Here is a 22,588-nt window from a genome sequence, read left to right as displayed (position 1 = left end):
AAATATAAAATATAAAATATAAAATATAAAATATAAAATATAAAATATAAAATATAAAATATAAAATATAAAATATAAAATATAAAATATAAAATATAAAATATAAAATAAATCCTTAGTATGAAGACTTAAGGAAGTCCTCTTATATCCCTACACATCTGTATAATGACTGGAAACAGTCATTATCGTGACTAATTGTGCATGCCTGTAGTATAGTTAATAGGGACTGTGTCCAGCAGGATGTGAGAAGTATAATTAAATAATGTATCCAACTAAAGAACTGGACTTCTTCCTGTAATGAGTAGGAAGCAGGACTCAAGTTACCTTTTAAATAATTATTCCAACATAGTATAAATACATATTATATAATAGTCATTTTATATATTGTGTATTCATATTATATTCGATACATATTGAAATATATTACATCTTACGTGTTTTTATTATATGCTATACGTAACATATGTGTAATATAGTATGTGAGTGCACATGGCATAGAATCCCAGAATATCCCAAGTTGAAAGGGACCCACAAGGATCCTGGACTCCAACTATACCTATACACATATAAACTAGTTATTGAAACAAACTTGCTAGATGCCTGATCTTTTTGTAATGCTCACGGTACTTAGCTTCATTTAAGGTGCCAATACCCATTCCCTTTCTACATCATCACATCTTCGCTACTAGATAAGATTACGATGGAATCAACTTGAACACAGATAACTAGGCAAGCAAAATCGTTCTGATCTCTAACTTCAGTATATTTAGAACACTTTTGAAAATAGCAAAAGGTGTTCTTTTCGCGCAAAACCTAAGTTGTATTAAGAAGTACGTTTCAATAAAATTTAGATAGTATCCTTCTTCCCTAACCACACAAAATTATATTGTATGTACAAAAAGTCTACATTTAGAAAGCCCAGTGTTTAAAAATCTGAAAATGACTAGTTAATACAAGAAACCATTGTCCCTCTTCCACATATAGTTTATGTTTTTTATAGTTTTTATTCATAATTTTTCCAGTATAAATATTTATTCAGTTTTACCTCTGCTTTTTATTTTATTATAGAATGGGACAAATGATACTGATTTTAATCAAAAAATATTTTTTTTTTGTAAATGTATACAGAAGATTGAAAGTATAATATAATCTCAGCATGACTGAAATTATGTCAGGGCAGTTCCTATTCCTTATAACGTGAGGTGCCTGATGGAAAAGGGGAGTATTTTTTTTCTCAAGATGTACAATACAACCTTATCTAATTTTTATGATTCTGTCTGTCAAAGCAAATATATTTAGTTGTTTCAAGTTTTTGCTTTTCAGCTGCAGTTAATAGTGAGGAGAAGTTAATGTGATAGCCATCTTAAAAAAAAATATATATAAGTAAAGGAGAAAAGGAAGCAGATAGGCAGCAGAGACATAGGGAGGGAGCCATTGCATCACAGTGGAGGAGCAGGCAGTGGTTGCAATATTGCCTTGTCAAGTGAGGACTCTGGGAAATAACAACCATAAAACTTTTTTGAGCATTTACTAGGCATTCACTAAGAGGATGCAAAGAACTATCACATGCTGCTGGTCACCTCTGAATGCCCCACTGCCCAATCTGGGGAAGGGCTGCCCTGCCTACTCATCAACCATTGGCTTCAAAATGCATTTTTGCTATTACTCGTCCTGAAAGACTTCCTTCCACAGCGATTTACTGCTTGAATCTGTGCTTTCAGGAGTTGGTGGTACGCTGAGGTGAATTTATCCCCAGAGGAGCTAACTTTGCTCTTAATAAATTACTAGAAGTAATTGTGATGGCTAAAATCATTAAATAGCTAGAGGATAAAAGAACTGTGAACCACAGTCATCATGGTTCTACACAGACTGAATCTTGCCAAAGTTAATTGCTTTTTGATAGAATTACAAAATGAATGTGCTAAGGCAAAACACTGTGTTACTATATATTTAGATTCTAGGCAAGCACTGGGTAGTGTTTTTCATTAACTGTTACTTTGAAACTTAATAAAAATTGGTTTGGTTATAAATACTGTTATATATATGGCTGATAAAGGACCAAAAAAGGTGAGGATGAGCAGCAGAAAGGTGAGGCCCCACATGGGAGACTGAAATTGTGTACTTACTTAAAAAAATAAAAAATTAAAAAATAAATCTGTCCATTAATGTTTCATGCATGAAAGGGCTAAATTATATGGGCTGAAGGTTGGAATGAGTATTTTAACTAGCTTGGTAGACAACAGTTACTTGATATCAACTGAATACTATGATATCTCTATAGAATTAGTTATTTAAAGATGGTAACACAGATATAATAAGGAACACTGAGGTGTAAAAATCAGACATCACAGAGATTTATTAACAGACAATGTTGTCTTTGCAAAAGTATTACTATTCAATTTCTGAACAGTAATTTGTTGTTTTCTTCTTTTCTAGTTGCCAATATTGGCATCTTCTGTTGTTAGCCTTTATTTTCTTGAACTTACTGATGTCTTCAAGCCAGTTCACTCGGGATTTAATTGCTATGACAAGAGTCTGAGTATGCCATATATTGAACCTACACAAGAGGCTGTTCCCTTTTTGATGTTGCTTAGTCTGGTGTTTGCTGGACCATCAATTACGGTAAGTTTGAGGTGCCACGGTCACTTATTAAAAATTTTGAACATTTTCAATTGACATAAAGAAAATAGCTCCTTTGTCTTCAATGTGGCAGCAGAGTGTCTTCCAGATAAGTTACGTTAGGATTTTAAATTCAATTCTATTCTTCCATAGCAGAAGGAGACACACACTCCTTAAAACATTCCCTGTAGCACTTCGTCTATTCTCTTTATACTGATTGTGGGTACTAACGTTAAGAAACAGCATCAGCAGTTGGGTGAGAATAGTTTGAATCGTTCTGTTATGCTATACAAATATTTTAACCTTTTACAGATGGGTTGCCTTCATACTCTGAGATAAACCAAAAATTCAAGATTCTGTTGAAAATGGAAGCCTTTAATTTACAGCACTGAACATGCCACTTTTGTTAGAACTAGCTTTGTTCAGTAAGAAGGTCTATCAGCCTTGTCAGTGAAATCAATTACACTTTCCCAAACAGCACCGGGACTCCTCTAAATTGTGAGTTAGTCATTAAGAACAGGTAGACTGGTTTAGCGGCCCATCCAAAGGGAGAAGATGATTTCAGCAGAACAGAAACTTCTTGTCAGAATACGAGCAGTTTGGTCACTTGTGCAGCAAGTAAAATAAATTGTCTGTTGCAGGTAAGTATTGTCCCTGCTGGAATTGCTGTATCAAATTAAAAAGAAATCTAAAGACCAGAGGAGATTCACTGTGTCTGATTTTTGGCACCTCAGATGGGAGACATTCTCACACCACTCCTCTCGGGTAAATCGAAACAGAAAGTCCAGCTGAGTCAACCTTCTGAAAGGGTCTCCTCTCTCCTCTGACAGCAATGACTGGGTGCCTTGGTTAGGCACCTCTGCAGCACCAGCTGCAAATGTATGCCAGTTCCACTGAATTCCCTTAAATTCAGCCAGTTTGTTCCTTTTATAAGGAACTAGCCATTTTACAATCACAAAATCTATAAAATATGATGCCACCATAAAAATCATCAAGTGCTGTTCCTTTGCTTGTCAGGATGTGGTTTTTTTTTTCCTTTTTTTTTTTTTTTAACTGAACTCAACTGTGTGTGATTTTGGTTGCTTTAGAAACCATTTTTGAAGGATTTTGCACAACCATCAGGCTAAAAATACTTATTTAGCAAGTAGAAGCTGTCTCGGTGTTCTTTGTGCAGCCAATTGCAGAAAAAAAGAAAAAAAAAAGAAAAAAAAGATGCAAAAGATAAAAAGAAAATTTGTTGATATTGTAGTTTGGCTAGGTTTTCTGCATTTAAACAGTGTTTCTGATAACCAGAAAGTGGACTTTCATGAAACAGCTGTAGAAGGAATCTATATAGGCTCACTTCGGGCACAGTAGGCTGAAGAAGGGGTAAAAGCCAAAATTTTTCTTCAGAGAGAGTTTATGTCAAGCCTGGAAAATGCCAGATGCCTTCAGCAGAGATGAAAGATGCCCATTTCATTACAGAGTGCTTATTAAGGTCTTTGATTCAGCACAGTTAAATTATTTCAGCATTGCAATAGGGAATGTTATTCTTCCTTGAATCATTCTCCTACCTGCATTACAGACACAACTAACCAAAACCATGCCATGAGAGAAACTCAGACATTGAAGCAAGCCTATCAAACATTACAATGGTAAAGAAGGTAAAGCACAAAGCTTGTAAGTGCAACTGCTTAAAAGCTGCAAGCCTTAGGAAGGTATACTTCACATAGATGTATGAGCATAAATATGATTCTTGTATTAGGTTGGTAATGGGCCCAGATAGTGTAAAATACACAAAGTCCTTTAATAAAAGGCACTGAAGATGGTGTATTGCATCAGCTACTCAGTAGCACTTCTGTACTAGAAAAACATTTTTAAAATTCAATTCTTCTATTTTCCATGCAAAAAGATTACACTTGTTCCATTGTCATCTTGCAGAGTTCAGCATTATATGATTTAGTTTTCATTAATAATTCAATGAATAACACACTTTATAAACCTGTAAAATACAGAAAAGAAAGCATGAAGCTATGTGAGAAATTAAGAATTTCCAGTAACATAACCTATGCTAGCCTCAGCCTGAAGTTCAGGTACTTAGGGAAGTATGAGACAGAAGGTCATGAAAGCTCAGTCAAAAACAGGTGCAACTAGGCGACATCTCTAAAGATTACCAAAGAATGTAAATAAGAAAGAAAAGGGGCAGATGAGCAAATTCCAACCTCAATCCCTCCTTAAAGCATCATATAAATACTGGAGTAGGACTTAGATTCTTTCTGCATTATTTTTGTTTGTGTACTCAATTTTTTTCCCAAACCTGTAGTGTATTTTAAATCTGTTCACTTTACAATAGTTATTTTTACAGCAAATCTAGCATTTTAAATGTATTTTCCCAAGACATTATTACTGAAGCATTTTGTGGGTTTGGGGCTTTATTTATTTATTTGTGCTTATTGTTGGAGGGTTTTGTTTGTTAGTTAGTTGGTTTTTGTTCATTACCAATGAGCAGAGACTGCTTTTAATCAGGCCTGTTCTGTAGCCTTGAAGTACTACAGAAAATTACATCTCATTGGCATATGTCTTATGGCTTGTGAGATTTTCTATACATGAAGCACAGGAGACTTCAGTATAGAGCAACTGGAGTTGTATGAAATTAACAGCATGGATATTTTATGTGCAGAATATAGATATACCCGACTTGCAAGATGACTTCCATTTTCTTCAGTGAGCTCCGATTCTGATCGTGTGATATATTTTCTTTCTACTTATTCATTCAGAAATTATAGGACTAGTTATTTAATCATATAAGTATAGGTCCAAACCTGTAGAACTACTGACATAGAAGGTGCTTAAAGGTAACAAAGTGCTTTCTAAAAGAGATCACCAGGGAATTAGATTACATTGATTTGGGAAATCAGTTAGCAAGGAGAGAAATTCACCGTTGGCAGTATCAGTCCTACTGCCTCCTCTGCTGTAGTAGTTTGTTTCCTTGAAAATACCAGCCTCTGAATTTTCCTTGTCATAGGCCTTGCTATTTCCCCATTTTCTCCTCTATAACAGGAGCTATTACACCTCTGATGTTTTTCCCTGAACCAGACATTCTGTAGAGCTTAGCGAAAAACTATTTAAGTTTCTGTTTCTCAAGTTTAAAAAACTATTGATTTCTCCTGGAAAAGTTCCAACTGTAAAATGAACAAGTAGAGATAGATAATAGTGACCATGGTTCTCATCCAATAAAAATCCCTTAAATATCTCTTATCACTGACATTTCCATGTAGTGAGATAACTTTAACTACTTCAATTTTCTGGCAAAGAAGAAATGAAACCAATTAATATTAAATCTTTGGCTAAAAACGATTCGACTAAGCTTATCCATTGTACCTCCCTTCTACCAAAGTGATAGATCTTAGTGTGCACAAACGTCACTGATAATTATGACACTTTATTCTTAATTCACATGCTTTAGCATCTCATTGCGCAGTGAGTTTTGTGCATTTCGTATTTTACTTTTCATCTGCTGATAGACGAGGTGAATCTCTTCTTAGTGGTGAGAACTGCCCCATTCATTTCAATATTTCAACACAGACTTTTTCTGAATTCTAACAAGCCCTGTACAGATTTCCATTACTTAACAGGAAAAACAATAAAACCTGAGACTGCGAATGTATAAATGCATCTGAATTTTCCAGCAAGTAACACCTTGTTTTTATTTATATTATTCTCATTTTTGTTCTAACTTGCTGTCTAGGGCTTAAGTCATGATGTCTTTTGCTTAGTGTGTTCAGAGGACCATAAGGACAGAACTTTTTCTACTGCTGTGGATCTGATTAAAATCCATGCCAAATTAAACAATTATGGAAGAGCAGGCTGCCACGTAATTAGAAGCTGCTAGCAACTGCTAGGCATGAGGCCAAGACTGAGGGCTAAACCCACCTCAGGAGCACTAAGATATTGCTGTGGCTCTGGATTGTTTGAAAGGCGAGAATTTCTGATTACTACACTTTTATTGTAGAGTATCTAATTTCACCTGTGGATCAGGGCTCCTGTTCCACTGAGCACTGTATACACATGTAATAGAAAAAAAGATCTCCTTCCAATACTTTAGGACACTTGCATTTAATTTCAATGCCACCTTCTTGCCTGCCCTCACTCAGACTAAGTTGTTACTGAATGTTTACATATTGATACACACCTTTTCAAGGGACATACATGTCAGTGTAAGACATTGCTTGTGTCGTAGATATATTTCAACCCTTTAAATTCTATCAGTATCTTCTGAGTAATTGCTACATTTAACTTAACAGCTCCTTTGTCATTGCAGATAATGGTAGGAGAAGGAATTCTCTACTGTTGCCTGTCCAAAAGAAGAAATGGGATTGGAACAGAGGCCAATATTAATGCAGGAGGATGCAACTTCAATTCTTTTCTTAGAAGAGCTGTCAGATTTGTTGGTGGGTTTCAAATGTTACTCACAAAGAAGAGTCTTCTGTGTACATTCAATTTTTACCATGCAGATTTCCTTCTCTGAGACAGCCTTTCAGAACAGTGCAGGGCTGACACTGGCATATATCTTTCTCTGCCAGAAAATGCGAGAAGAAACTGTCGAATGGAGCAACAGAGCAGCTCCACACTCAGCAGTGCAGCATCTACACTCTCTGTTTTTCCTTTCCTCTCCCAGTCTATTGTCAGTCTTTCTAAAAGAATAATTTGTTTTTCCTCCTCTACCCACCTTGAGCTGGCTTCCTTTTAATGGTTTCTGCATACAGTTTCCCCTGCCTGTCTTCACTGTATCAAAAGTATTCAGCTCAGCTGATACTGTATTCAGCATGACAGTAAAAACTTGTCAGAAACTGTCAGTGGATTTGACATTGTTTTTCTGGTATGTCTTTATCTACCTCTTGAAAAAGGGATACAATCTGGAACATAATGATAGAGAGGGACATGATGAATTATTTTACTTTGTTATTTACTAAATCTGAGCTTGAAAGGGTGGCTTAACTTTGCTCCTCTCTTAGAGTTAATTCGTCTGCCAATGAGTGGCTAAAAGAAAGGTTTTCTCTGTTCCAGAATTCTTTCATTAGAAAGGGCAGCATTGGCAAAGACAAGCTGCAGGACAGCAGAGTGAAAACTTGATAGAAAGGTTATACATTAGGTTTCTATAGGTTGGCAAGCAGGGAGGCAATGACAGGAGGTTTTGTGTATATATATATATATATATATTTATACACGCATATATATATGTATCTGACCAATAAAACATATCCTTGATATGTTAATATTAAGAGCATATTAAGAGCAGCAGTGAGGAAGTGAGCAGAGAGGGGTGTAGATTGCAGCATCAAGGAGAACTGTAAAGTTACCCCATGCTGTCCATTTCTCCTCCTGTATAGCATCCTGTTCCATCATCAGACGACAAGCTCAAAGATGCATGAATTTCACTCTTGATTCATACCCTGAATTTGCAGTTTGTTTCATACTGTCATGGTGAAACAATTACTTTAGCATTCTTCCAGTTACAAGATGAAAAAAAAATACATATTATTTTTAATAAACACAAGTAGGGAATTAGAGGTAAATCCTTAGAGAAAAAGCAGTTGAAAATGCTCAGTAGAAAAATCACATTAACTGCCTTGTGAATTTGGTATTAACCAGACAGGAATATTGATTGATTGTTGGAAAAAAAAAAAAAAAAAAAGGACCTAAATACTAAATATTTGTGTTTGTGACAAGGATTTGGTACTCAAGAAATGTAAGAGGTATGAAGGTAAGCCAAAGTTATTGCCAGCTGATGAGTACCTGGTAGTGAAAAGAGAACAAGTCTTCAGAACAATAATCTAATGGGAAACTGTGTTATTAAAAATGTGTTCCAGTGGGCAAGTCCAAGGACTGAATGAGCACATATGCTATCCTCAAATAGGTGGTTGTCCTTAAGTCAGCTGAAAAAATTGCTTTCCAAATAGAAGCAGGTCCAGTGTAGTTTACTTTAATGAAAAGATGTTGGAGGACATCCAGTCATCAAAACTAAATGTTAAGTATTAATAGGAAGAAAACAAGCATAAATAATTGTAATTTTTATATTAAAGAAATCAGCTCTGCAATAAGATTCCACTTTAAAAAATCTTATTCCTCGGGTAAATTCTCGCAAGCCCAATGGCATAAGCCACCAGAATTCAGCTGAATGTATTTGTCACAATGAGTTCATCTAAATACAATAAAGTTAACAAGCTCTATTGCTTTCTTTCCTAGGTGTTCATGTGTTTGGTCTTTGTTCCACTGCTCTTGTTACTGATATTATACAGCTATCAACAGGATATCAGGCACCGTATTTCCTGACTGTTTGCAAGCCTAACTATACATCCCTAAATGTTTCCTGCTCAGAGAATTCATATGTTGTGGAAGATATTTGCTCAGGAGCTGATACTAATATTATCAATGCCGGAAGGTTGGTTCTGTTCTTCATTGTGTACATTACTAAGTATTCGTTTTATTTCTTTTTTAATTTTCTCTCCCAGTTCCAAATATTTTTTTCTAGTTAAAGCCTGTATGAGTTCTGGTAAGATTTCTATAATAAAGCTGAGAGCATAACTGTCTTTTTAGTGATGTTTAATTTTCTTTCTACAGATATTAGGCCAGCAGTGGGCTTTGGAAGTCTTTGTCAGATTTCAGAAGCACAGTTAGTAGTACCTAATTATTCTCCCTCCTTCAGAGGAGACAATTTCCTATACAATTATTAATACATGTGGCTTCTACTGCTTTTCCCAGTGGCATCTGAGTAAGTTCTCCATATCAGGAGGGGGAAGAAGCCACACAACTTCCTTATTTGAGACTTCTGTATATTGTTATCTACAAACTTGACATTTTGATCTTAGTTGGTGAGGTTTGATTTTCTCATTTGTTAATTTGTTTTCCATGTCTCTCATTAACTAAATTTTTGATTTTGACAGCCATTGAAACAATTCCTTTCATTAGAGAAAAGTCCACAGCAATGCAAACCTGTGTGCTCCCAAACACATGGCTTTTTTTTCATGGTATTTCTAACTGGTTGTTTATCCTCCCTGGCCATTTAGTCTTTAGCCTCCCTACTTAGCCAGGATATAAATTAATATTCATAATATCAGGTTTTGGAAATTGCATATCAGTCAAGCTGAAGTATAACCCAGACCATGCATTTTAAGTTAAATAAGCCAGATGTGATAAAAGTGATAACTCAATTACTGATGACAGTTAACAGACTTAAACAAGGAATTCGGAGGTATAAGTAAGTGGTACTGTACCAATACATTTGCTACTCATTAGTTCAAGGACTTCATTATTATGTATCCTAAATATATGCACTACACTACTGAGAAATCATGAAGCTCTTCACTGAATACAATATCAGTCCTTCTTATCTTTTCCACACCAGGTTAAGCTTTCTTACTTGGTAGTCATTTGTATAGCATTCCCTTGAATTTTTTGCAGTCCTTCAAAATTTTTCTTTTTTATATTTCCTGCTCTCCAAAAATATTACAGCAGAATTATAGAATGCCTGAAATTACTACAATTTCTGTCTCTGACGGAGCTGTGTAATTTCCTTGTGTACCTGATTAGCAGGCATGAAGCTGTGTTCTTCTCTCACATACACTTCACCAAAGCTTTACACTCCTTTCTTGTTCTCTGTGTAGCCACAGATGCTAGCTCCTGTTTTAACTTCATGCCTTATAGCATTGCATTTTTGTTACATGGATATTACTAAAACGTTTTGTCTGTATCACCAAGGCACCTTTCCCCCAGTTTATTTTGCTTTCCTTTGATATCAGGGGTTGACACACTTGAGAATCGTGAAATTATTCACTTTGTAAAGTATCTTCCAGCAAATCTCATAATCTATCTCCTTTCACCGAAACAAACCAATTTCACTGATGTTTAAAGATCCTCAATTATTTATTTGGTCTAATATATGTTTAGTTGGCTGAGACTCATAATTAGCATTGATTCATTTACCATTATTTTTCAACTTACATATGTGGACATGATCCAGAGCTGGCATGAAGGACTGTAGATTAATTTCGCCCAAATAATTTGGTGAAAATAATTTTGGTGGAAGGCATAACCAAAATGACTATATCAGCCTTCACCTGCCTCTCTTCCAATAACCATCTGCTCTTACTGGATACTGCCACTGAAAATGATGTTTGCACAGTCTTGCACCTACACAGTGTCCCAGTGAAACTGATGCATCTTTACATGTGAACAGGCAGAAAAATTCTCACAACTGCTCACATTCATTTAACTATCATCTCAAATATGATGTCCTCAATTGACGATTTGTGGCCATTCCAAAGACTCGGATTGCTTGTAAGTTTAAATATCACCATTTCCAAAAAAAAAAAACAAAACAAAACAAACAGTGAAATCAGTTGCAAGAAATTTAGAAGTCAGTATTTGTGTTTTCTTATTTTTCGGAGGATGACCATATACTGATAGGTCAATTTTATTGTTATCATAGAGGACATATTTGGTGAATTGTAATAATCTGGCATCACCCTCAGTTTCTCCTTAATTAAATTTTATTGCCTTTTTCCTTTATTAAATCCTTGCTTTCTTATGTCTGTCCCAACTTTACCAAAGTGATCAGCACTTGCTACTGGTTCAATCTTCAGCCATCTATGATGGGAATTATGGTATAACTTCTCCATCCCAGGAGGTTAATTTGCCTTCAGCAATTTCAGCTTGTAGGGGACTTGCTCTTATAAGATTGATAATGACCTTCATTTTTGAATTTGTATATCCCAGAAACTTTGGCTCTAGACTCCCTTGTGAATTAATTTTCTGCAACATCCCTGAATATCCAGTAGTTTTCTTTATCCATCTTTTCCCCTGTTTATCTTCAAATAATCTTTTCAATCATTTCTATTCAGATCTCCAGTGAGTTCTCTATCCTCTGTCATTTCTGATGTTCTTACTCAGTATGACTCTTTCTCATCATTGTTCCCCCTCCACATATTCCTCATGCATGAGCATTCGGAGTGATACAGTCTTCTGAGCTCAGGGCATGTTTTCTTTGAGACCTTTGTTCACCTTTTCAATGCAGAGCCATACAAAAAAGCTACATATTTTTAGCTTGAATTGTTTTCGTTTTAGATTAACAGATAGCAGAGAAGAACAAAAGCAGTGTCACCATTAGCGAGTATACAGAATGCCTATGCTGTGCTAGCCCTGAAAGCATACAAATAGAAAGTAGAACAAGAAGAAAATTGACTGTAGCATAGTGACAGACCTTATATACCACAGAAAAGCCATTAAATTCAGGTTAAGTTCTAAGTGGTTCAAAGAATCAAATATACACATTAGTTGCACACAGACTGTAAGTAGATGTATGCTTATACTTAAACATGCACAGGGTAAAGAAGTTGATTAGACATAAACACCTGTATTTTTTTCCATGTATTTATCCTTCTGTCCTCCCTTGAATGGGGGATACTAATTGAGAAAGGTTTGCTCAGGAGAAAAAAAAAAGGGGGGGTGGGGACTGGGACAGGAATTAGGTCTGTGTTTAGAAATGAAAAAGGAATCATGCTGATTTCATCTTGGCCAGAGTCAAGGATCTGCAGGGGCCATGAGCTCAAATGCAGGTCAGCAGTGCAGCATTCACACTGAATTACATTCACACATTTTGTTACCAATAAATTATTTAGAGCAGATAAAGCAAAATGAATAGGAAATATATTTAGAAATTAGACTCTGCCGCTTTGCAGAAAATTTCTGAAGGAAAAGAACTATATTTCAGTCTCTGCTATTGTAAACTAGCTAACTGAGGTGCTGCTGGGAAAATGGATGTAGGAACGTGGAGCCCAACTCAGTTAGCAAAACCCTCCTTGAATGATTGTTCAAGCATTTATCCCAAGCTGAGCTTTCTATTTCAACCTATCTCAGGTGAAAGTGGCTGCTGCAGCTGCAGGGTAGACATAGCCTTCTTCATCAAGACATCCAGCACATTACATGTCCATGCCATTACAGGAGATAAACATGCAGCTGTAAACTGATATATATCTGATATACTTACTTCTAGAGCTCAGTTATAGAAGTTTTTTTTTATGGCTTCCACAAGCCATGGACAACATGGAACAGGTGTTACTGAATCCACCGCCAGCTAAGTTTTTCCCTATACTGTGTACAATCTCTCCTTCACCATCCCATTACTGTTCTTTTGTCACTTTTAGAGTATTGAAATGGGTGTGTAAGAAGCATAAAACGTTCAAATGTTAGAGGGCCTGATGTGTAGCTGCTAGGTATTTTATTTAATTATTTTTTTTTAGTCAGAGAAGTAGAAGCTCTCAGTTTTAATTTCCATATCCACTGTAGTATCTGACTCAAGAGCCAGTCCAGATTATTCAACACTTCCCACGGTCTTCAAAGAGAACAGAAGGCCCTCAGCAATTTCAAGAATAGACCCTGATTTTCACTACTGTCTTGCAGTTTGGATGTATTTTCATTTACCCTCTTGTTCTAGGCTTCAGGAAGGGGCCTGCTAAACCTTAAAATGCCCTTTCCATGTACTTCATTCCTAGCAGGTTATAGGAGCATGTTCTTCAGTCCTAGAATTCCATTTACTCCTAGCATGTTATAAAGTGTTGAAATTTTTAAAATAAGACTAGAGACAGCAAATAAAGATACAATTACCTCTTTGGGAAGAATGTCTCCCTGTCATGGCTGCATTATCATGGGAACATAATGGGGCATAAAGATGATGAATTCTGCTGCGCAAGTTAAGGCCTGATTATCCAAGTTGTATATATAGCTGATGTGTCCTTACAATGAAAAAAATCCAAGTGAAATCAGTGAGAATAATCATAAGATCCAGGATCATATATTGAATAAGTTGTATAATTAGTTGTATAATATAAAATAATTACATACTGAAAAGCTATTATGATTTTTTTTAATAGAAATTAATGTATAGAAATTTCTCTCTTAAAAATCAAGCATCCAGTCTTTAGCTCATTCACACTCTTTTCTTAGTACATGCACTTTTTTTTAGTGCACAAAAATAATTTCATACTAAATATTTACTTCTAAACAAAGGCATTTCATTAACATTGGTGCTTTCTCCTGATTATAGAAAAGAAATTTACAAATTAAATGCTAATGATTGATCCCATGGTGCTTAGAAGGTGTAAACTGAAAGTGACTGTAGCACCCATTGTGTTTTTTTCAAGTGAATGCTAGCACACACAGTATATTTGAACTTAGAAATATAATTTGAGTGTCCTTCCTTGGCAGAAAGTCATTCCCATCTCAACATGCCACCCTGGCAGCTTTTGCAGCAGTGTATATTTCGGTGAGTAATCAACTCTATTCATTTTCATTTATATAAGACAAAAGTTAGAATGCCATTTGCTGTACATTTTACAGTTAAGTGTTGCCTGGATATTCTGAGTGGATATAAGTTTTTATTGTGTCAATTCGAAAGCAAAATGAAATTACTAACAGCTAAAATAAAAGCATCTCTATTAAGAATACAGAAAAGATGCAACTGCTTCACACTCTTTTTAAAGAAGCAACATTATCCATTGTGGTGGAGTGTAATATAATATAAATAATCAAAGTAATATAAATATATATTTAATGCCTCAAGTTATTCACATATAAAATGCAGTGCTTATCTGTCTTATAGGGTGATAATTTAACTTACCATTCACATGTGTTATATGTTTTGCCTTTCCTTTGCTGCTGTCTTCACACAATTCGCTGTTTTTAAACTTTAGGCATTAAGGTACAAACATTTATGTGATCTAGTTTCACTTGACCTCCATAGAATTGCATCATGGATGAACTGGCAGAACCACTCTCAGAGGCCTCAAAGGTGCTACTGCAAAACAAGTGAATAAAAGCCATCAGTAACTAGCAGGAAATAATAGGACATGCTTCAGTGATGACAGCTGATTTCCCACATATGACTAATAATATTTCTTCATTATGGGGGCCAATATTTGTATGTTAACATTTATTTGAAGTTAAAAAAAATGTAATTTTCCATCATTCATGCTATAAAAATCCAAAGGGAAAAAAAAAAGCAACGATAGCAACCAGTTAATCAAACTAGTAATAGAATTCTGCATGTACTGAGAGCTTGCCAGTATTTATTCAGCCCAGGAAAAGGCAAAAATTTACAATAATAATCATAAACAACCTCGACTAAATTTTTTGACCTCCCTGACATCATGGCCTCCAGTTGAGAAATGGCTCTCTAAAGCATCTGGTGGTGGCTTTTGTTAGAACAGGTTATTGCCTTCATCTGGCATGACATCTGGCTTCTGTATTTCAGACATGGTGATTGCTTAGTCACATTTACAGAACACTTAGGCTCTGACTGTGAACATTATTTAGGCATAAAATCTTTATCCTAATTAACATCAATAAGCAACATTGCCTATGTTTTCAGAAATCCATTCCTTGTGATTTCAAATCTTTCTACAGTAATTGAGCAGATTTTAAGAAGGCTGCTAAATAAAATTAGTTAAACTGATTACTTGCAACAGTACTGTATAACAGTGATTTATATGTGAAAGAAATACTGAATGCTAGAAATTCATATCTTCTCAAGTAAATGTAAGTTTCTTTAAACACTATTCCATCTCTTTCTTTTTTTTAAGATGTACTTCAATTCTACGTTAACAGATTCCTCAAAACTTCTGAAACCACTCTTGGTCTTTGCTTTTATCATCTGTGGAATTATATGTGGTCTGACTCGTATCACCCAGTATAAGAATCATCCAGTTGATGTTTATTGTGGCTTTCTCATAGGAGGAGGAATTGCTCTCTATTTGGTAAATATAACATAGATGTAGTTATGTTTTAGAAAATAAAATTGATAAGTCTGTAATAAAAGTATTGGTATTTTTAATAAAAATATTTCATCAGGGTTACATGCCATAATGAAGAATACAGTCCAAATGTGTTGAAGGTGGTGATGTTAGGGGTAATCTCTTCTAAAAATAAACAGAAAAAAGCAAATATATATTTCAATTTGAAGTGCCATAAGAATGCACAAAGTGGTATATAATAGTCTAGCACTATGCAGAAACAGCTCTACCATAATGCACTTTATTGAAGATACTCATCTTCTCTACTCCACACTTACAAGCATAAGACAAGAAAAATATTAAATATTATTTGTTGCCAGTATGAGTTTACACTGCCACCATTAGCTTTATAGTCTCAAAATTAGTTTAATTAGTGTACAGCAACTCAACTGAGTGAATTGCCAAACCTGCAGGAAATCAAAGGTACTATTACACCCCTGTGGTCCTTTGGAGCTCTTGGGGAGGTTATGAAGGGGATGTAGGATGCCCATGCCTATGCTCTTTGTCTGCACTGGGTTGAAACAGATGGAGCACATTGGAAGGGTGCTGTAAAGGAATATGTAAGATAGGCCTGTTTGTATCTGCCAGTAGGAAGCTTATACAGCTTTTGCTTCCTGCTCTCAATACATCTCCAGCATGACTGTTGCTGTTCTAGCTCCTCAGCACAGTGTCATCCAAGGTGCCTGTGAGCAATCAAGAACTTCTGCTGACAATGTGGTAGTGAACAGAACAGTTTTAACAACCAGTGGGATGGTTTTTGACCCCCCCAGAAGTCAATGATGAATTTGAGTATAATACTAAAATAAGTTCATAACTCGTCCCCCATTTTTTCTGTGATGTAATAGTCTAAGGCATGTGCAGATGGTCTACAAAGGTGACCAGAAGAAAAATGGCTTTCACAGAGGCAACAGTGACAGCAACCAGGGTAGATAATAAAAACCCAATGAGCTACTAAAGTCAGTTCCTACAATTGCGTTGTGAGAAGAAAGGCACGATGTTGAGAATATTATTTCAAATGATTAAGCTGTTGTAGACTCTCATAAATGGAGCTGTTGTTTTCATGTTCGAAATCCACAAACAAGTGTGGTCTTTGTTAGGTTTTCCCCATAAACTATTGCATGACAACATACATCAAAGAGGTGCATTGTCCTGGAAACCCAGTAGTCAGTAAATCTACCCTTAAAAATACACACCAATAAGAGGAAAGGGATGGAAAATATTGTGAAACTACAAATAACTCTGAAAAGAACAAGTAACCTAAGTGATTGAGTGAGGCATTTGAGCCTTTCATACAATATTCTCTCAGTGGAATCTTTTTAAAATGACAGCATTTTACAATGAGTCTGCTGAATAAAAAAATGTTGTATAACTAAATCTTGTTACAGTTCTGCACAGCTTGAAAAGCAATTGATTCAAAGCTGATAAATTGTTCTATCATGTAGATATTGTATTACATGGTTATTATGCAGTAGAAAGGGCAGAATCACGGAACAACTTGAGCTGGAACAAGATTCAGTAAATCAGAGCAGACAGTAGTGTAGTTGTTAAATAGCTTCGCCCAGAAAACTGCGAACATTAATTTTCATAGTTTCAAAACAAAACATTCTTTGTTTAACTGTATCTGTTGTTTTATAAAATGAGGAACACTGAAGGAGGGTAAATCTTTTCCCTAACAATTCATTGCCATGAAATAAATAGTTATAAATATATAAATAACAAGTGTCCTTTTTATCCTACTGAAACTGCTACGTACCAGATTGAGGACAGAATTTGGCATAAAGATAAGGATAGGCTCATTAGGAAAGGTAACATACCCTTGTCAGTTAAACTGGACTAATTCTATCACTCAATATTTAAAGGCAGAAGAATATAATTAAAATACCTAAAAATGTCTCATTTTTCCATAACTAGTTGTTCATGCTTCTGTTCAAATATCAGGGCCTGTATGCAGTGGGAAACTTCTTGCCAAGTGAGGAGAATGTGTTTCACCAGAATTTTCACAGAGAACCCCTGAGGTCTTTGACAGACCTCAGTCAAGATGCCAACAGAATCCTGCCAGGTAAAAATGGAAGCAGCACTGATGGCATCGCCTCTCACCGTTCGGAAGGTATCCTGAACAGAAACCACAGAGATTCTGGGTCTCTGACTAACATCAAGAGAGCAAATGCTGATGTAGAAATCATAACACCACGAAGCCCAATGGGAAAGGAAAACATGGTTACTTTCAGTAACACTTTGCCAAGAGTCAACACACCATCCTTGGAAGATCCAGCAAGACGAAATGCAACAATTCATGCATCAATGGATTCTGCCCGCTCCAAACAGCTGCTTTCCCAGTGGAAGAATAAGAACGAAAGCCGAAAGTTGTCACTGCAAGTAATAGAGACTGAATCTGGCCAGTCACCACCAAGAGCTATTGAAATGAGGTCAAGCTCAGAGCCTTCCAGAGTGGGTGTAAATGGTGATCATCATGGCCCAAGTAGCCAATACCTGAAAATTCAACCTGGCAGTGTACCAGGTTGTAACAACTCAGGTCTTTCTGGTGGGCCAAGGGTCTCTATTCAGTCACGTCCTGGCTCTTCCCAGTTAGTGCATATTCCTGAAGAGACTCAGGAAAATGTGAACACGTCTCCCAAAAGTAGTTCAGCTAGAGCTAAATGGCTGAAAGCTGCTGAGAAGAGTGTTGCATGTAGAAGCAACAGCCAGCCAAGAATCATGCAAGTAATAGCCATGTCTAAGCAGCAAGGCGTGCTTCAAGGCAGTCCAAAGGGTTCAGAGGGAAGTACAGTCACTTGTACAGGAGCCATCAGATACAAAACCTTGACAGACCACGAGCCAAGCAGCATTGTCAGAGTTGAGGCCCATCCAGAAAATAACAGACCTGTAATTCAGATGCCATCAGAAGGTGAAGGAAGTGGGTCATGGAAATGGAAAGGTCCTGAAAAAGTCACCCTTCGTCAGACATATGAGCTAAATGATCTCAACAGAGACTCTGAGAGCTGTGACTCCTTAAAAGACAGTTATGGGTCAGGTGACAGGAAAAGGAGCAACATAGATAACAGTGAGCATCACCATCATGGAATCACTACAATAAGAGTCACACCTGTGGAGGGAAGTGAGATTGGCTCAGAGACCCTGTCCATTTCTTCTAGCCGGGACTCAACACTTCGAAGAAAAGGTAACATAATTTTAATCCCTGAACGAGGGAGCAGTCCAGAGAACACCAGAAACATCTTCTATAAAGGCACATCCCCCACACGAGCATACAAAGAATGAGGAGACATATCAGCTGGTCCATACCACCACAAAGGAAACACATCCTCACACAGGTTCTGCTCTGTGTGTTTAGAGCTGATATTTACCTTTGATGTGCCAAATTACTGACCAGCAGCCCAACTGTTGTTGAACACTGCTGGTTTGCAATGTGCATGAGCCTGTGGAAATCACGTGGTGGGGGGAAAAGCACAATGCCAGAACCTAACTAATGTGAAACATTTTCATGCAACTTGTTTCTTCAGACTCAAAACATTTATCTGAGGGTGATGTCAATCAAAAAATAGTCTTGAACACAGACACTTTATTTCCTGAATGTGCCAACTTTTTATTTTATTTATATTTGTGTCCAAAATCAACTGAATTTTTCATAGCAAATGCTGTATGTGTGGTATATATTCACCTTTGCAGAATTTGCACCACATCTTTAATACAGGATGGTGCTGATAACTTTACATGTTTTGAAAATTTGCATACTTATTAGACTCTACAAACACATGGCATATCGATGTGCAGTTACTTTAAAATAATATTGCTAATACTATGATGATGCTGGCTGCATTCATTTAGCATAAGAAATATTTACAGCTTTGTTATAGTGGATCTGTCACATTCAAAGATTGCAAAGATTTTGTGTAGTTCTTTAAGATGTCTACTGCAACAAAAAAATGTGTGGGTGACGTTCCATTAGAATGGAATACCTATCTATTTTGAATAGTTTTGCTGCTACTGCTCAACTTTTATTTAAGAACAGGTGCTACTAATGAAGACGCTGCTTCTTAGTGGGCTAACTTGTAGAACTGTTTAAAATTATGTTTTTAAGGGGTCTTTTAAAGTACTACGAGTAATTCAGATTTTGCATTTTTAAATCTCTCATTCTGTCCTTCAGCAACCTTTCAATTCTTCTGTTAGTTTATGACTTTATAATGTGTGACATCAATAACTGCAAAATGTGCAGACATGAAAGGTGAGCCATGAGCAAATAAAAATAAACCATCAGTTTCCTGATCAGCTTCAAGGGAGACAGTAATTAATATCATAGCTCACAATTCGAAGCAGTCATTTAGCACACTTGCTTAGCATGCCACAAGAACAATCACAAGTTTTACCCCACTCACCATCATTTAGGGGATTTAAACTTTACTTTAAAAATGGAATGCCTTGGTATTGCAAATCACTACATGAGTGTTGCGTTGTGCCACCACTACTGTTCAGGTTCCATGACACACCGTCCAGAGCCTTCTTAAGGATTATATTTTTCCCCCTACCACTGCCACTTAAGAATATGGAGGGTCTCTGCACCTGAGAGAACACAGATTATTTTAGTAAATTAAGCTTGGGATGTAATGAAAGAAAACTTGCCTGCTAAAGACCTCCATTGCCCAAAATTGTTGAACAGTCGAGCTCTGAAATGAATATGCATAGCACATCCTGGGCATGCTAGAAGAAAAGCATCATTCAATTTGGCTCTGACCTAAATAACAAACCATGGAGGAAGCGATGGGCAATGCTCATCCAGTGCAGCTCCTCATTCTCTCCTAGATTTTCAACCTGAAGAACTAATACCAAATATGTGCCTGCTCTACTGCCAGGAAGGGAAGGAATGACTTTGCAGTCCCCTCACTGAATAAGCAGTAGGTAACAGATCAATTCTGTTACCTGGCTTATTTAGTAGAGTGTTTTGCTCTAAAACTTCTTCTGATTTGGGGTACCAGGCAACAAGATATAAACTACATAGTCAGAACCTGTCTACAGACCCTAACCCGCAGATCTCTGAGGAAAAGCTCACCCTGCTTCAGCCAACTAGGAGGTAAAAGGAAGAATTGTCCCATCCCAGGAAGATAAATAGCACAACACACATGCAGACCAAAAAAAAAAAAAAAAAAAAAACACAACAAAAACAAACAAACAAAAACCACACCAAACCAAAATCCCAAACCCAACACCAAGCCTGAGAAATTGCAGAAGTAGGAGGATGGTATTTGCTAATCTGCATAGAAGAAGGGATTCATAGTCAATAGAAAGCTTTATATACTTTCCCATATACCCCAGTGCTCCAAGCTTATCTGAGGGTTGTCAGCCAACCACCAACCCTATCTAGTAATGCTTCCCCCACCTGCCCATCACCTAGTGCTGTGAAAAATATTGTCCCTTAAGGAAATGCCCACCCTTTTCCTGCTAGTAATAGACAAAGACCCCAGTATGCATGTGATAATTGGGTGGAAGTATTCTGCAGGTTACACGTAAGGAGATAGTACCCTGCAACCTCACTGGTTATGTATGTTGAAGGCACACTTTAAGGTACAGTAGCTGGGGCAGATAATCAGAGGTGCCAAGGAAACAAACAAACAAACAAAAAGAGTAATTTTTTTGGAAAGGTGTTCTCAGACTCTAGTATACAAATCAGGATTTGTTTTTTTTTGTTTTTTTTTTTTTCTCTCTTTTTAAAACAATGTATCTTTAGAACTTGGTATTTAATACCAAATTTTGTACAAGGTTCCTAGGAATTACAAACACTTAGAGTGTAATGAAAAAAACACCTTTGGAGTTAGTTTAGTCTAGGTACATGATAAAGAAGGTAAGATCAGCTTTAAAAGGAATGGGTAAGACACAATCATTGTTGGCCTATCAATGCAGGGAAATAAAACACAATCATTTGTTAGTTTGTAAGTGCAGGGCAAAAGAACATAAGGAGATGAACCTGGAAATAACAGAAAATTGAAATGGAGAATAATGGCAATAAAACATAGATTAGAAAATATTCCCTCTGGCAATTTAGCTGTTTTGGAAACTGCAGGATTCCTGGTGGGAGTGTTTGTTCTCTATTCCTTGGTTTTACTCAGATATATATTGGCATACGTGTTGCTTTTATTACTCTAAAACTTGCTGCACTATTTCAAGTGCAGTGTGATATTTTTCCTAAGGTTTCCTATTTCTTAACAAAAGATTTTAAAGCTCTTGTGTAATCATTGAAATTGTGTTCTTTACATAAATATTGATATATTCTTTTTTACTCAAAGTGCCAAAGGCTACTGTTTTTAATAATGGCTTATCAAATTATATTACGTTAGAGAGCAGAAATGTAATAATATATACGTTGGAACTCAGACCTCTGCATGTATATTTGATAAGGAGCCTTTTGTAAAATTACTCTTTGTTTACGTTCCACTGATACCTTAATTTAAAATTAAACAAATTTACAGGTGACATCTTCTTAGTGTTCTGATTTTCTTACTTGCTAACAGGCACGAATTTCTTTGTTAGGCTGTGCTTTACTGAAAAAAGAAAATACTCAAAAATAAAATATGTTTTTAAATGAGAACTCTATATAAAGTATTGTGTTTAATAAAATGTTATGCAATGTTTTAAAATGGAAAAGAATTTGTAAATTGCTATAAATGTATTTTGTTAAATAAGTACAAATCAATGCTATTGTGTTTATTGTGCTAACATCATGAAAATAAAGATAAAATTATTCATTGATGTTCAGTCATCTCATCTGTAGTGAAACAGAGTCCTATTCCCCTGCAAAATTATTTTTCAATATTAGGTTTCTCAGGACACATCAAAGTGGTTATCAGTGGGAAGCCTCAAAACCTAGCATAGTAATAAGAAATCATGAGGAACAGTCTTCAGACAAGAGTGTCTCTATCTGAAAAAAAACATTGTGGAAAAAAAAAAAAAAGTGAATTGGGAACTTCATGCCATGTCAGGATACCTTTTCTAGGTCATTTTGGAGGACCAACTACAGTGTTATGCCCCTAATGCCTTTAAAGCATCTTGCTAGTGTTGGGTAGAGGTGCCGGACATGGTGAGGTCCCACTTGGATTTGTGAATTAGAACAGGGCAGGTGTCAGGAGCAACCCGAGAGG

The 22,588-nt window shown here is 36.2% G+C and overlaps 1 protein-coding gene across 2 annotated transcripts in view; it reads left to right on the top strand.

The window, feature by feature from the left end:
• Window positions 1–22,199, top strand: part of PLPPR4 (phospholipid phosphatase related 4) — a 33,074-nt gene extending 10,875 nt beyond the window's left edge. For both annotated transcript variants that reach the window (XM_080602462.1, XM_080602463.1), the window contains exons 2-7: window positions 2,437–2,622; window positions 6,920–7,049; window positions 8,845–9,040; window positions 13,861–13,918; window positions 15,234–15,407; window positions 17,382–22,199. In XM_080602462.1, coding sequence (XP_080458588.1) covers window positions 2,437–2,622; window positions 6,920–7,049; window positions 8,845–9,040; window positions 13,861–13,918; window positions 15,234–15,407; window positions 17,382–18,719 — 2,082 coding nt within the window. In that variant the 3' untranslated portion in view covers window positions 18,720–22,199. The remainder of the gene's footprint in view (window positions 1–2,436; window positions 2,623–6,919; window positions 7,050–8,844; window positions 9,041–13,860; window positions 13,919–15,233; window positions 15,408–17,381) is intronic.
• The last annotated feature ends 389 nt before the right edge of the window (window positions 22,200–22,588 follow it).

This window comes from Anser brachyrhynchus (assembly GCF_964034855.1).
Source record: "Anser brachyrhynchus genome assembly, chromosome: 8".
Classification (NCBI taxonomy): domain Eukaryota; kingdom Metazoa; phylum Chordata; class Aves; order Anseriformes; family Anatidae; genus Anser; species Anser brachyrhynchus.
The sequence above is the reverse complement of the archived record's forward strand: the minus strand, read 5'-3'. Positions and strand labels throughout refer to the sequence as shown.